The sequence below is a fragment of the Sardina pilchardus genome, chromosome 21 (genome assembly GCF_963854185.1).
Source record: "Sardina pilchardus chromosome 21, fSarPil1.1, whole genome shotgun sequence".
Classification (NCBI taxonomy): domain Eukaryota; kingdom Metazoa; phylum Chordata; class Actinopteri; order Clupeiformes; family Clupeidae; genus Sardina; species Sardina pilchardus.
In genome coordinates, this window is record NC_085014.1 from 11399840 (window position 1) to 11415712 (window position 15873).

The window sequence follows — 15873 nt, forward strand, 5'->3', positions numbered from 1 at the left end:
ATGTGGTCGGATAGAGAGTCCAGAATGAATTTAATCGAGTCAGTACCTTCCGGAAATGTCGCTGCGGCAGCTGCGCAACGCTTCAACAACACTTTACTAACATTTCCGGAAAGGTACTGACTCGATTAAATTCATTCTGGACTCTCTATCCGACCACATAAAGACGTGAGGATACTTCGGTTTGGCTTTAGGAACCCTCTACTCACTACCACGTAAGTGTAGTGTTGTTTGGAACAGTAGAAGAGGTATAAAAATAGCTTTTGTAGTGGCGAAAGGACCTGCCCCGGTCACTTACAGGCTAACGAGTTTTGGCTAAAAACGGTGAACTCGAACTTTCTCAAAATACATCCGAATGACATGATTTTGGTGTCAACTCAACGTATGTACTCCCAATAGTCCGAAAAATTGATCTAAAGTGCATTTCACTCCGGATTATCCCTTTAAGTCCAGATGTTTTGGGTGTATTAGCAGGTCTACTTGTAGACTGTCAAAATAAAAGTTTGCCTATTTCAGAAAATCACCGTTTGTCACTTCTAAAATAATTTATTTAATCATGTTGTGTAAGCAGGCTCAATCCAATTATTCTTCCTGCTTGTCATACACATGACATTTAACGTTTAAAGCTTTTTTTTCAAAATCCTTGACATGCTTTGACATGAACAAATGTGTTATTAGGTTGATGATATGATCACGCCATGATCTAGCAATGTATAGGAACAAATCAACCTGCCAATAGCAATTTCCCCTGAAAATGTGTTGGCAACAGTGAACTAGATCTGTAAATGTAGGCTATAGGCCTAGCCTACAGTAAATGTAAAACAAATCATTCGAGCATGCATTATTTTGATGATATGCCTAAAGTTTAGAGGACTTTTATTTTACACAAAACGTTTGAAGGAAATGGAATCTCCTTCCTTCTGGTCAAACCAATTACAGTAACAAGACTGCGATCTATCTTATTTCCATCAGTAGCTTTTTAAATATTGCCCGCGGCCGCGAGGATTTCTGATCGGTGTCCACTTTAGAATGTAGATGAAGGATCGCTGACGAGAAATGGATTTGTTTATTATTCTTTGTCTGCTGTTTGTAGGTGAGTAGGCTAGACGGCCTAAACTTTTAGTGTCAATGTTGGAATATGCTCCAAATATGGTGAATTACTACAAACTGCTAGACTTGTTTTTTGTTTATTTGTATGTTTGTTTTATTATTTATGATCGCTGTCTGTTTAACTAGGGCATGTCACCACGACTGTGAGAGGAAGTAAGTCGCTTTGCTCATAGGAAAATTGGGTCTAGTTGTCCACTAACGACCAAGACATGGGGAACAGTCAACCGGTATAGGTGCAGTATGGCTACGTCTACATCTGGAAGAGTGCATGGCTTAAATCAACGACGTTAGGCCTAAAATGTAGCCTAACCTACTGGATTTAGCGTGCCTCAGACTGACTGACAGCTGTCAGACTGGGTAAACAATAGTATGAAGTTGTAGCCTACCAAAGATCGTGTAAACTGGTCAAAAGCCGAGAATGAATTGGCTGCAGTTCCACTGTGACTCCATATGAGTGCGCTCACAGGACGAGAACAGAGCGAATGGAGGTCTTTTTTTTATTTTAATTTTTTTTATCGATTGACAGAATATAAGAACGCAACATATTTTACTGCAGCAATTTACTAATGTAGCCTATCTGACAATTTTCGTCACCATTCCGAATTATTTTGTTTAGGAAAATGTTGACACTGCTTTCAGGCATCCACACAGCCTCAGCATCACTAGTTACTCATAGGCAGGCCCGTCGCAACAAGGCAAGCAAACCAGGCAATTGCTTGGGGCCCCGAGCTTGACTGGGGCCCCCAGACACCGACTGGTTATGAATAAAATGCAACAACAAATTGTGTGTTCCCCTTTAAATTCTGTGATCGTCAATGCAGAAAAGTGCAATGACGCTATTTTCGGGATCCCCTCAAGGGGCCCCCTCCCCCGTTGCTGACGGTAGCCAGCCAGCCAGCACTCAGACAGTTGCGTGATTCCAGTGCCGGGAAAATATGAAACCAAGGTCCTTTTTAGGCCTATAGAAGTATCTCTGATGAAACACCAGCAATCATGAAGCGGAGTTATCCCTCAGGAAGCCAGAAAAGAAAGAAGTGAAAGGAAGAAGAAGATAAGAAAAGCAGATAGCGGTAAGTGATCATTTACTGGTACATCGGATGAATTAGCCATGTAGCAACACAAATATGTACAGTAACGTTAGCTCAAGTGTTCAATTAATTAAGGCAACTGGACTTATTAGCGGTGGCAGTCAGTTTGTTCGTGTGGAAATCGTGTCATTCACATGCACAAAGCCGAAAGCTGGCTGTTCCGTCTTTAAAACATCAGCTTCATCTGTCCAATACTCAGACAGCAGAATGTTTAAATATGTCAAGCTTAAGTATGCTAGTAAAACTCTGTGTGTTAAACATAAACATAAGCTTGGGTTGTTTTAAGCATTGGTAGTTGTGAAAGCAGCTGTATTTCTTCTAAATATCAAAATCAGAAACTGACATATGCCAATCTTTTCTCTCTCCTTCAAGGTACTTGGCTTAAATTTCTAAGCCCTCTCTACAGTACCTACGGATGCCTCCATTGATGAAGGTAGAGTGCATTTCTCTCTCTGAGCTGTTAGTGATCTCTATGAATATGCTAATATTATAATATAATGATCACTCATATTTTTTTGTAGGCTACATTTCAGATATTTGATTAAGTGGCTATCCTTATGTGATGCACCCTGTACATGACAAATAAAATATTTCCCAGCTCCACCATCATCTCCACCTTTCATTTCATTTGTGAGGAAGAAGAAGACATGGGAGAGACTGTATGTATGGGCCATGGCCTCAATGTCAATTGAGTCTGCACAAGTTCTCAGCTCTGATGTTCCCTCTGCACAAGGTACTACAAGCTCTATCATTATAGCTGATGACCCTGCACAATGGCCAAGAGTTCTCTCTGATAGTGCACGCTGTGAAATTATTAGACAATGACCTGTGCAGAAAATAAAGTGTGTGTGAAACAGTCTGTCTATGTGTTGTCTTCCGGGTGGGTTGGTTGTGGTTGGAGGTGCATCAGCAGCGGCGGCGGCGGAGGGGGGGGGGGGGGGGGGGCTCTAAGTCCATTTTGCTTAGGGCCCCCAAATTCCTTGAAACGGGCCTGCTCATAGGGTCACAGTTGTGCCTTTCCTGGTAGCCTAATACAATTCAAAGGGTGCGTTTCATGCAGCGTCCTCCCTCGCTCCTCGATGCCTCGATCCTCACTGATCTACATAAAGAATGATGGGGGGGAAACAATGGGATAGTCTATCCAGTGTTAGTTATAGATCAGTGGGAACGCCCCTCGAGGATCGAGCATCGAGGATCGAGGAGGCATAATGAGAGGCACCCATAGCCACCATTCACTCTTCTCTGAGACAACACACAATACTTCAAAGGTCTTTTGGCATATGTGTATATCGTTAAAGATTTCAAGACAGAAACATTGAACTTATTTTAATCTGTATTTAAAAAAAAAAGAAAAAAAAGAGAAAAAAGATACTGTAGATTAGATTGATATGTTGGCATCATGATCGATAGTCTAATAATGTCATTATTAAGTGAGGAGTAAATGATGACTTGTTCAGGACTTAAAAAAAAAAAGATTGGGACTTGGACTTGAACTCGATTTGGCTTTGATTTGACTTGGACTCGACTTGCCCTTCTCTGTCTTTACTTGGGACTTGACTTGGACTTGACCGCTGATACTTGGGACTTGGTCCCGCCTCTGGTTTCACCTAATGCAAGACAATGGCTGTGTCTCACATATGATCGTGCCAAGGTGTTACTTACAGTATGTGATTAATTAGAGTCCAGTGACATTACCTTTTAGTTCCTTATTGATTGATTGATTGATGTATTGCCTTTTATTTTTCTTCTCTTTTTAAAGTTTGACGGATAAATGTTGTCAACTGTCTGGTGACCTGTTTTTATTGTGTATCTTATGCCTGGCTTTTTATTCTTGTTATGTGTATTTTATTATGTACGGCAAAACACTTTGTGATTTTATCTGTGAAAAGCATTATACAAATAAAATACTTACTTAAGTGTTTAACAGAATTGAGGAATTAAGTGAGACATTGAGACAAAGTAAGACCGCTATTATAGTAATAATAATGACAAACTCTCTCTCTCTCTCTCCTAGATGAAGGCTTTTCTGGGACAACCCAGGATGTTTGCCCTGGCCAGCCTGTCACCATCCGAAAAGTCACAAATTATTATGATTTGTTTTTTGAACCGAGAGGATCGAGCGGCCCTGAGAGGCACGTGGCAAACAGGACTCATGTAAGACATTCACCTAAGCCTTTGAGCTAAGCATGTCCACAGAATTTAAAGGAACACTTCACCGTTTTTTCATATTAAACTATGTTATTCCCTTAGCTAAGACGAGTTGATACATACCACTCACGTTTCAATGCGTGCACTCACTAGCTCTGGTGCGCAGCGCTACTTTGATAGCACTTAGCTAGCCCAGTTCATTCATTGGGATCCAAACAGAGATGAATTTAGAAACGACCAAACATCTCCATGTTTTCCCTATTAAAATACAGTAACACGAGTAGTCACACAACCAAGTATGGTGAGACAAAATAAAATGTGGTGCATTTGTATGCGGGTAAGAGGGATAACTATGTTGTGTGGCGGAATAACAATTGGGAGCACTTCGACTCGGCGCAGTAATATCTTCACTCTTGCACTTTCACTTTCACTTTGGAGTGAGGATATTACTGCGACGAGTCGAAGTCCTCCCAATCACCATATTAGAATAGTTCAGGCCATCAGGAGGATCGAGCATTTGAAATATGGGAATGAAATATGACAATGTAAATGAATGTGTGTGTGTGTCTCCCCCCCCCCAGATCCTTCTCCCTTCTTATCAGTTTAAAGACGGAGACGTACTTATTCCTGAAGTAACACAACAACATGCAGGCTATTATTTCTGGTCTACACCTACAACATTGGTGTCGAGGTCTCAAAGTGTCGAAGTCTATGTCAAAGGTGAGATAATGTTTAAGGAGGAATCCGGTGAGTTTAGATATCAGAAACAGAACAAAAAATATCGGTTTTACCCAGCTCGAGTCGCTATACCTAGCAGCTAAGGTAGCCAGGCAGCTACAGTGCTACACTCTGTGGGCATGTACATAGGGGCTCATGGACATGCCCCCAGAGTCTTGTAGCTGCCTGGCTGCATTATTTGGGTATACTGTAGCAACTCGGGCTAGGTTAAAACAGATTGTTTTCGTTTTGTTTTGTACCGACAGTACTCGGTGACCTCGAGAAAGAGAGATCTATGTGAAAACTCGCTGGATTTCTCCTTTAATTGTCATTAGTTTCCTTTCACTTTTTGATATCAGTTATCATCATTGATTTATTGATGCTTGCCTCAGCCAAGCATGTCGTACACATTTGCTAAACCTCTGCTCATCCTCTCTGAAAAGTTCGAAGCAGGATTTCCTGAGACATGTTTTGCTCTCTTACAGCTTGTGCCAAGGAGAGGGAAGCATACTATGGAAATGAGTTTATTCTGGAGGTGCCAAAGAAGGCGTCCATATTGGAGTTCACTACTGAACAGTCGACTGACCGCAGGGTCCTGTGGAGTCGTATCAACACAGATAACAAGCGCGGAGCCAGGGGAACAGTGACAGGTGATCGCTGGAAGGCCGCCAAGATCACCTACCCTGATGACGGCCGCTATACTTTCCGGAAGGAGAACGGGGTCGAGGTCTCCAGCACTAATCTCTATGTTCGAGGTAATAATTAAAATAATTATAGTAATTATGCCAAGTATAGCCAAAAGTGGCAATGAATACACAAATAACATGTTCAACAAGACCCCTGAAAACGAGCCTTCATGAGATGATTGAGAGATGAGTAATGGTGCCTATAGCCAGTCATGTCCCTGAGTGCACTTTGCTTTATTTTGCTTACAACAAAAAGGCTGTTGCTAGAGAAGCTAGATGTTTAGACTCCTTTAACACATCTATTGAACAAGATATTGACAGAGCAAAAACAAACAGAAAATAGTGATTGAGACATTTGTCGAGAACTTTGTCGCTCTGATTGGTTAGGTCTATCCAATTGTTTGCAGAGGCATTTTTTTCTTATTTCGTTTGAAACATGGCCTATGATCAAGTCCCAATATTGCCTAACCTAATTCTGAGTAGAATTCAGGCTACATAGTTCCACTTGTGGAACGGCTCTATTACTGTATATGTTGATTTACATTTTGGCACCCATGTTGACAGGTTAGCCATGCTGCTTCCAACCGCACTGTAACAGCAACCCATCTAGAGAATAGAAGTTTTCAGTGTTTTCTGACTCTCTATGGAGGCCAAGTGTAAATAAAATGATGTTGATTGTGGATTTCTAGCCATTATCAAAGGCAAACTCTCTGTAGAAAGATAGTAGCAGCAGTGCTTGAGAGACATTCCTAATGTGAACACAAACAACGCAGCAACGCAACGCAGCCATTCCACAACTGTGAAAGAGGCAGTGTGTTCTGGCCATTGCAAACTAGAGAGGGGTGTTTCAATCCTCCATTTTGTTTTACATTTGGCTTGCTCTCTCCCCCTCCAAGAAAACCTGGAATATTACGATGTGAGGGATGTTTCCTACCTGGAAAGCAAGCCCCTAGTTCCCATGAACGAGGCAGAGGTTACGTTTATCGATTCATCGCAGATGGAGTATCTTCTCTTTTACCGTGGCTCTCAGCTGGATAGAGCGTTCCAGATGTTTCAGGATCGGTTGCGCCTACAGCCATCACCAAGTGGTCAACTGGAACTCAGTATTATGGGCCTGAAATCAAGTGATGTGGGGCGATTTGAAGTCAAGGACAGAAAGGGCCTTGCCCTGGTCATATGGCTTTCTGAGAGAGGTAAGGTTTTTTTGTTTCTGTTTTTCCTCCTATTTTTACGGTTTATTGCACATCATTTTTATGTCATTTTGAACCACTGCATACCCCGTGTTTGTTGGCGTGTTTTTGCGGAATCATTTTATGCAAGCAAACTGACTCAGACATGATGATCATCCAAACATCTTGCATTTTGACCCGTGCTGTCAGGGCTGCCAAACCTCTGCTTACCCTCTTGTCTCTGGTCCAGCGCTGTGCTGTGTGAGAGGGGGAGTGGCTACAGTGGGGTGGAGAAAGCCAATGTGTGCTCGGCGCATCCCAATTTTTCCATAGGGTTTTAGTCTGGAAACTGTGCTGGCCAGTCCATGTTTTCAAGCTTAACGTCTTGTTCTTTTTTCCTAAGGTAGTTCTGGCATAGCTCGGATGGTTTGGGTCATTTTCTTGCTGTAGGATGAACCCCTGACCAACTAGGCACCTACCAGAGGGTAGTGCATGACACGGCACAATGCTGTGGTAGCTGTTTTGGTTCAGGGTATCTGTTAGGAAAATCTTCCAAGTATTTAAGATTTTAAGACACAAGAACCACAACAAGTAGTATGTTTTAACTCTGGCCGAGAGGAGAGAGCGTTCAGACAGGAGGATTCCCCCTCCCTGCTAAACAGTCTCTGTCCTCTGAAACTCGGGGTACTTCTTTTATTGTAAGAGAAGTGTGGCCTTGTCCTTATTCGTCCCAACTCCATATCCTGCTTTTGCAGGTACATCTGTTTCCTTTGACGTAAACAAGAACAATGTTGGCAAGAATACTCTTTGCATCAGCAGTGCACGTATACATGAAATATTGCAGATATTGCAAAATAATATGTGAGGCACACATAAATGTCCTTAAAGGGATATTCCGCCATTTTTGGAAATACGCTAATTTTCCACCTCCCCTCGAGCAAAACAATCGATATTTACCTTGTTCCCGTTCATCCAGCCATTCTGTGAGTCTGGCGATACAACTTTTAGCTTCAGCCTAGCATAGATCATTGAATCGGATTAGACCATTAGCTTCTTGCCTGCTAGCTTCATGTTTAAAAGTGACTAAGATTTCTGGTAATTTTCCCAACGTGAAAACGTGTCTCCTCTCAAGTTAGAAAGTGCAATAAGACCAACTGAAAATGAAACCTGGCGTTTTTCTATGCTGATTTGACATGGAACTACATTCTCATCTGGCGTAATAATCAAGGCAACTTGCAAACTACTGGCACTACTACTGCTTGTTGTCTATGGGGACTATTTTCAGATGCTGCGTACGATATCACTGCGCCTATGGTACGTTTGCAAGTTGCCTTGATTATTACGCCAGATGAGAGTGTAGTTCCATGTCAAATCAGCCTAGAAAAACGCTAGGTTTCATTTTCAGTTGGTCTTATTGCACTTTCTAACTTGAGAGGAGACATGTTTTAAATGGGAAAATTACCAGAAATCTTAGTCACTTTTCAACATGAAGCTAGCAGGCGAGAAGCTAATGGTCTAATCTGATTCAATGATCTATGCTAGGCAGAAGCTAAAAGTTGTATCGCCAGACTCACAGAATGGCTGGATGAACGTGAATAAGGTAAATATCGATTGTTTTGCTCGAGGGGAGGTGGAAAATGAGCGTATTTCCAAAAATGGCGGAATATCCCTTTAACAATGATAATAACATAGTAATTTCTTTAACAGTATCTATCACTCTACATTTGTAAATAAAACTGGAAAAAGATTTTTTTTAAATGTGTTTTATTTCAGGCTGTAAGACAAAAAAAGTAACTATTTCAAAGGGGTTTGATGACTTTCTATAGGCACTGTATCACTTTTTATAAGTAACTAACCCTGGATCCAGCAAAACAGTCCCAGACCTATTTTGTTGTGGCTTTGTATCTGCTCTGGTCAGAGTTTCCTCCGATTTCTGAGTGCCTTTTGATGCTGAAGGAAACTACTCCTAATTAATTTTTTCATATACTGATTGTGAAGCACTTTGGTTTTAAATGTGCTATACAAATACATTTTACTTACTTACTTACTTACTTACTCATACTTCTGAAATGTATTTTTTTTTCAGTTTTGGGTAACTTAACCTTTTTTAACGCCTGACAGTGCAGCACTTTTGTACCATTTTAAACTACCGGTATTCATTGGACTTGAACTGCTTGAATTTAAATGGAAAAACTGGAAAAATTGGGGTGTTGTAAAACATTTGACTGATTTAAGGATATCTTTTGCGTTACTTATCCAAACAAGATCAAACTTGGCACTGCACTTACTCGTGCCTGTAGCAAGACACCAAGTTTGAAATCAATCAGACAAACGGTTCCTCAGATATGTGAATGACAGGAATGTCTGTCATTTAGATTGATTGATTGATTGATTGATTGATTGATTGATTGATAGATAGATATATTGGTCTGTTATATTTATGTTTTTCTCCCTCACTCACATCCTCTGTCTGTCTGTCTTTCTTTCTCCCTCCCTCACTCACTCACAACCTTTCCTTCTTTCTGTCAAAAGTGGACATGACTGTGCCCATTGCCGCTGGTGTTGTGGGCGGTTTGGTGATTCTTACATTGATCATCTGTTGCTGTGTGATGAGGTCTCGCAAAAAGAGAGATGCTGCCCCTGTCGCTTCACCACCACCAGAGTACCAACCACCCATCCATCAACATGTAAGTAGAGCGCCATCTACAGTATTTATGTATCTCAGTACATACATACATACATACATACATACATACATACATACTGTACATACACACATACACACATTCTTGAATATGTGTATGTGTATACACACTATATTGCCAAAAGTATTCTATATATTATATTATATAATCTGTTGCTGTGTGTTTTGTCTCACAAAAAGAGGGATGCTGCCCCTGATGCTTCACCACCACCAGTGTACCAGCCGCCCGTCTATGTCCATGTAAGTGGAGCGCCATCTACAGTATTTATGTATCTAGCATCTCAGTACATAAAGTACGTACATACATACAGTAGATACTTACATACATATATACCGTGAAACTTCAAATAATAACCTGAGTTTTTATTTTCCGAATCGCTGAACTGCAATGGGTAGTATTTGAGACAGGCGTCCATATGAGACATCATTTCATTGGAGTTCAATCACTAATGTTTGGTAATGACGTATGATAACCACGAAGGACACAGCGATAACGATAGGCTTGAAACTTAAATGTAATCGCTCTTGGGAACGCCCTCGGTTGGCTGATTGGGCGGAGATGCGCTTGCCGGAGTAAACCAAGCTGAATCAAGCTATACCAGATGAAGTATGGAGAGAAACGTAAACGAGCGGAGGCGGATGAGCTGTCGTGTGAGGCGCAAAACTGTGGACCTGTCATGCCATGTGTGCTATCCATCCATCCATCCGTTTCTGTTGCAGGATCCTGTTGTAATATATGCACCAGGCTGCCCTCCTCAGCCTCAGCCTGCGGTAAGAGACTGCAGCCCCACACACTTTTGAATAACACATCCTTATCACAATTCCACAAGCCCCATCAAGGAGCAACGCGTTCAACGCGGGGATTGATCTTAATGCCTAAAATAAAAAATAAAAAATAGGAAATATCCAACCTTTAAGGACAATGAATGAATAATGTATCGTAGATAAATAAATGTTTTTATTTTTAAAGGCCAGTTATTTCAGGTGTCCAGGATACCATGCATCCTGATTAGATGTTATGATTGTGTGTCTTGACAAGGACAGCATTGGCTGCATAACAGTCAGGTAGCCATAGCAGCAAAACAGTGATGACACAACCGTACAAGTATTCACCACCAGTAACCGTGACGACACAATATCAATCCATCCCTGTCAGGCCTCAGCTGGAGGAGGAGGAGGAGGAGGCATCCACCCTGCCCCTAGTGCCCCACCAGACCCTGGGACCCAGTATGGAGGTCAGGGAGACTTCAGCTGAAGTCCTCTGAGCACGGACAACAACACTGCCACCGGTGCCTACAACTCAGACAAGCTCGACTTGTGAGAAAAGCACCCAAGAAAAAGTTCAAGAAAGGTTTACATTTCACTCTTTACGCTTTATTTTACACTTTCTTTTTCCAAAACTACTTACAGTGCAGTAGAGTTGCATAAGGACATGTAGTAAAAGTGCATGGATGTCTACTCCTTGGTTATCAAATTCAAGACCTCAGTGGGGTCGGCACTTGGCATTGTTAGCACCTAGTTGTATTCGTTTGGCCACATGCACTCCTGAATGAAGATCAAAACCTGCATTTATGATCACACAGTGGAAGTCATAGATGTACAAACGCACTTTTGTTTACATTCAAGTTTGGCCGTGTCCTACCTCACAAATGGACCTTATGCACGAAAGTTTCCATTGGAGCCAGGTGTGTTTGAACCTGCCGCTGTTGTTAGTGTAATTGGCGTCTGCCTGCACCTGATTGGTTGTTGCACCTAGTGAATCCGCATGTTACGATGTAAAAGGATTTACAGTATGCTTGTGTTAAAATTATTACTCTTGGGGGCGCTGTGGCACCGCAGGCTACAGCGCCCGTACCATTTACGGGTCCGAGTGCCCACGGGGACCCAGGTTCGAATCCGGCCTGCGGTCATATCCTCTTCACTGTCCTATACTAATAAAGGCAAAAAGGCCAAAGAATATACTTAAAAAAAATCTTGGGCAAACAAGATATTCAGTGTTGGAGTGAACATGTAAGCAGCAGAATATGGCAGAAGATGCCATGCTAACGCTCCACTGGAAATAAATGAGCTGCCTAAACAGCCTTCCGTGCATAAGGTCCATTGTCTGCAAAAACGTCCAAATCATGGACAAGTGTCAGGGTCCACAGTTTATTTGCTGTAGTCATCAGGTTCTCTTCTAGATATCTTCAGTCTTGAGACTTAACATTGACATTAAATGCCAAGTTAGGAGATTGGATGAGAATACTGGTTTACACCTATACTATGGTTAGTTAACTTTAACCCTAACCCATCAGGAACAGATCAAATAAATAGAATGGAGATTGAATTATGAAGTGTTTCTGTTAATAATTGAATATTTTTTTATTGTAGTGATCATATTTGCAATTGTACTTTAGATCAGGGGCCGGTTTCCCGATAACGTTCACTCTTAGCGAGCTACGAAGACTCCAAAGGTATAACTTACCAAAGTTGTTTACCTTTCTAGTCGTGGTTCCCGAACTATCACTTAGGAGTCTTCTTACGAAAAGCTCCTTACGTCCGACATATAAGGCACTGTCCACCATGAAGGTGCTGAATTAGGTGACATCGATTGCTCAGAAATCGATTTTTTATTTCACGCGGAGGCTTGACAGACTTATGAAAGCGTTCTTTGCACCAAAAAACATTGCTTATAATAGCCTATCGCCCCCACAACATTCACGCAACTTCAACGTGGATGAATTTATTAGCACACAATGTTAAAAAAAGTAGTCTAGAAATTAAATGATGTACGTCCGCCAAGTAGGTTATGTTTTCATCTGGGTTTGTTTGTTGGTGTGTTAGTTTGTTTCCCGCATGGATAAAAAGATTCGAACGCTTCATGTTTGAAAGCAGAGGTCTGCGCTCTCTGAGTGCTTTTCTAGTTTGTTTGTTTGTTTGTTTGTTTGTCCGTTTGTTTGCAAGATAGGCTAGCTCTAAAAGTTAAAGATGGATTTCGATTAAATTTCCAGGGAAGATCTGAAATGACCCATGGAAGAAACTATTTAATTTTGTGAGTGATTCGTATCACCGTCTGGATGCAGGAGGCGTAGGCTACATGTGTTTGCTTGGGGGAGGTTTGTGCTTTTCTAGTTGAAATAGGCTATGTAGACTTTTTTTAATCACAGCTGATTGACCAACATCCTCATTCAGTATTGTGTGCCTTTGGTTAACATTAAACATGACAGCAAGCCCGCACATTAGGCCTAAACATTGTAGGACGCGGTGGGGGGAAGCAAAGAATAAAGCGCTTTTAATTATTTTCAAATGCGTGCACGTTTCATATTTGTATGAAAAAATTTCCAGAAATATTTTCTAAATTAGCATACTTACATAAAATCATTGGCGAACCAAAATAGTGATTTTGTATCATATGAGTTGCATGCGTAACGGAAATTGCTGTAGGGTACAGTGGCGGCGACTAGCGTCGCGAGTCGAAACATTGCTAAGGTGCAGCTAAGAGAGATCTGAGAGTGCTCCAGACCACTCTTACCAACGAACGACGTGCGAAAGACATTCGTAGCAAAGAAGGTTTCGGGAAATGCGTGAGGTACTTAAGGTAGAGCTTAAGATAGAGGTTACGAACTACGTAGCGTTAAGAAGGCTTCGGGAAACCGGCCCCTGATCAATATAATGGTTAAAAACATTTCACAGATTGCTCAATTCACCCCTAATGTAGGTTAAGGTTAAGCCATAATACCTCTCTTTGAGTTAAGTGCAAATCTTGCTCTTATTAAACAATATGAATTATTAATAATTCATTTTAAATGATTGATATTAAGAAACTTTTTTGAACTTTTGCTGCAAAATTCAACACTCGCAAACATAAGTACCATTATTACCCTAGTTAAAGTGAAAATACGATTTAAAATAATAATCTCGATTATGATTAAAAATCGATTAATTGCACAGCCCGACTGTATTGATATAATTGTGTGCACAAAATATTGCGATACTGAACAGAATCAATCCCCCTCATACATGGGTGTGTCAACTTGTGTGTGCGTGTATATTATCAGGCCAAACATTCAAGCGTATGTCAACTTTTGATCAAAGCCATTGTGTGATTTCAGTTATCATTATTATCAAAGCAACATTAAAGCACTTTTCCTCTGTCACACGCACACTATTTGTTCATCCAACAAATAACGATGTCCACAGATAAGCTAGAGAATGTTACAGGATTTTAGGAAAGCATGATGTAACGTGACATCGAAAGCAAGTCAAATTTTCGCAAAGCGAATGCAGAAGTGCCGTTCAGCCTGTTACGAGTTGATGAACCAATTAAATTATTTTGGAAACATTATTTTAAGGGACAGAAAACTCTTTATTAGTGTTGCTTAAGGTTTCATGCATGATCAGTCATATGTTCCACAAGCTGGTCAATATTTCACAAATTGTGCCAGGTTGAGCACAACTGCGTCAGTGCCTTATTTTGCCAATCTTGGCATCAGGTGATACAATACTTCTATTCTATATTACAGATGCTTTCTATTGTTATGTTTCATGACTGTTACAACGTTACACTACACGGTTTTAAACTTTTGATTGTGTGGTTACCTTTTGAACTGCATTTTTGTTTTGTTTTTTACAAATATAGATTTTTGTGTGTTAGTAAATGATGAAAATGTGTTTAGTAAATGTGCTGCCATTATTTGTGACAAGACATGGTGCATGGTACACGATGGGAGTGTGTTTCTACACCAAGTGCCAATCATAACGCTATGCTGTACTGCCTTATTATTTAGCATAAGCCTTATTGGTTTAATTAAAGGGCAACATACTTTTGTACCAGTTACATGTATTACTTGAAATGCAATTGGACACATTAGTTAACTAGCAGTAATGAATAAAAAAAAATAGTTTAGAAATAGATCTGAATTTAATGTATATGTGCCCTATGCGTACATTAAATTCAAGAATGTGCATGCCATTTTATCTGTTCATCATTGAAATAAAACATTCTTTACCATACTTTGTATTCATCACTGGCTTGTCAATGAATTACTGATTGGGTAGGACCTTTATGTAGATGTACAGTATGTTGGTGATGTACTGTATGTACAGTACTATAACCCATGTTTTAAGTAGCCAATAAGAAAAGGAGGAGCTTTTCTGCAATAAAATGGCTGCTTCTATCACAGATAACGTTTTTTTCTTTTCTCTCTCTTGACATGCTCCCAAGCCCTGACAGTCACTTTTTTTCTTCTTTTTTTGTACTCACACTCACCCATCCGCCTGCAAAATACCATCCAAGGAGCCAAACTTTCAGAGCATGTTTCCAAACCACACTCTCTGATCATGTTTGCAATTGAGCCTTTGAACTACCCTTTCTAGAAACGCCAAAATCTGTGAATGGTGGTTCTACCGATCAAGATTACAAGATTAGTTCACCAAAGGCCCTTTCTAGAAATGAACCTCGTCACAATCACGCCTGATTGACTGATGTCTTGCTACCTCAAGTTTGTATGATAAGAGTAGGCCAGCTACTGTACATACGGGAATATCAGGAGTCTTTCTGTGCTGTGCAGAAAGCGTCTTAGGCTTGGTGTTTAATATTTAAGAACATTTGATTTGATTAGTCATTTGTGAATGTGTGATGGACATGTAGCTCTAGCAAGATACTTTCTGGAGAACTCGCTGGCATAATATTCAGGCACCTACGTATTTAGGCCCTGTGATCAACCATTGAAATTCAAGCACCCTTCAACTTAACATTTAGGCTTCCCACACAAAATTAAAAGATAATATTTTAATCAGTGGAGCAACTGTGTTAAAACACACTCTTAAAACAAATGTGTTAAAAACAACACAACTTGCGTCGTTTTTAACATTTCTCTTTGTCCAGATAGTGACAACACAGTTTGTGGTGTTTTTTATTTGTTACACAATATGTGTTGGAAATAACAAAACTTCCATTGTTTTTTTTAACACATCTCTGTGTCCAGATAGTGTTGCGTTTTGTATCCTATCTGATGATTACAGGGCTCCGCTCCTATAATGTCTCAGCTGAGACCGCTACTCAGAGTGTGTGCATATATAAACCTGTAAACTACTGTGAATCCCTCACTCTGCTAACCTGGTTGTGTGTGTGTATACTATCTTTAGACTCTGCAAGAGATTTCTGCCTTGCTAAAGATAGCTTGTTTCCCCCTTTCTGACTCTTTAAGGCGACTGCTCAGCGAAAAAGGGGAAGTATATATCAGTGTCGTGTCTGTGGCAAAGGCCCCTTTTCA

The 15873-nt window shown here is 40.7% G+C and overlaps 1 protein-coding gene across 1 annotated transcript; it reads left to right on the forward strand.

The window, feature by feature from the left end:
• The first annotated feature begins 988 nt into the window (after window positions 1-988).
• Window positions 989-14757, forward strand: LOC134069275 (uncharacterized). The gene is made up of 9 exons (XM_062525202.1): window positions 989-1090; window positions 4210-4349; window positions 4925-5063; window positions 5546-5815; window positions 6643-6939; window positions 9448-9602; window positions 9800-9859; window positions 10340-10390; window positions 10776-14757. The coding sequence occupies exons 1-9, from the start codon at window positions 1054-1056 to the stop codon at window positions 10872-10874; spliced, it is 1248 nt and encodes a 415-aa protein (XP_062381186.1). The 5' UTR covers window positions 989-1053; the 3' UTR covers window positions 10875-14757.
• The last annotated feature ends 1116 nt before the right edge of the window (window positions 14758-15873 follow it).

Coding starts and splice junctions, on each gene's coding strand:
- LOC134069275 (XM_062525202.1), top strand. CDS start 1,054: ATGGATTTGTTTATTATTCTTTGTCTGCTGTTTGTAG. Junction 4,350..4,924: donor ACGTGGCAAACAGGACTCAT/GTAAGACATTCA, acceptor CCCCCCCCCCAG/ATCCTTCTCCCTTCTTATCA. Junction 6,940..9,447: donor CATATGGCTTTCTGAGAGAG/GTAAGGTTTTTT, acceptor TTCTGTCAAAAG/TGGACATGACTGTGCCCATT.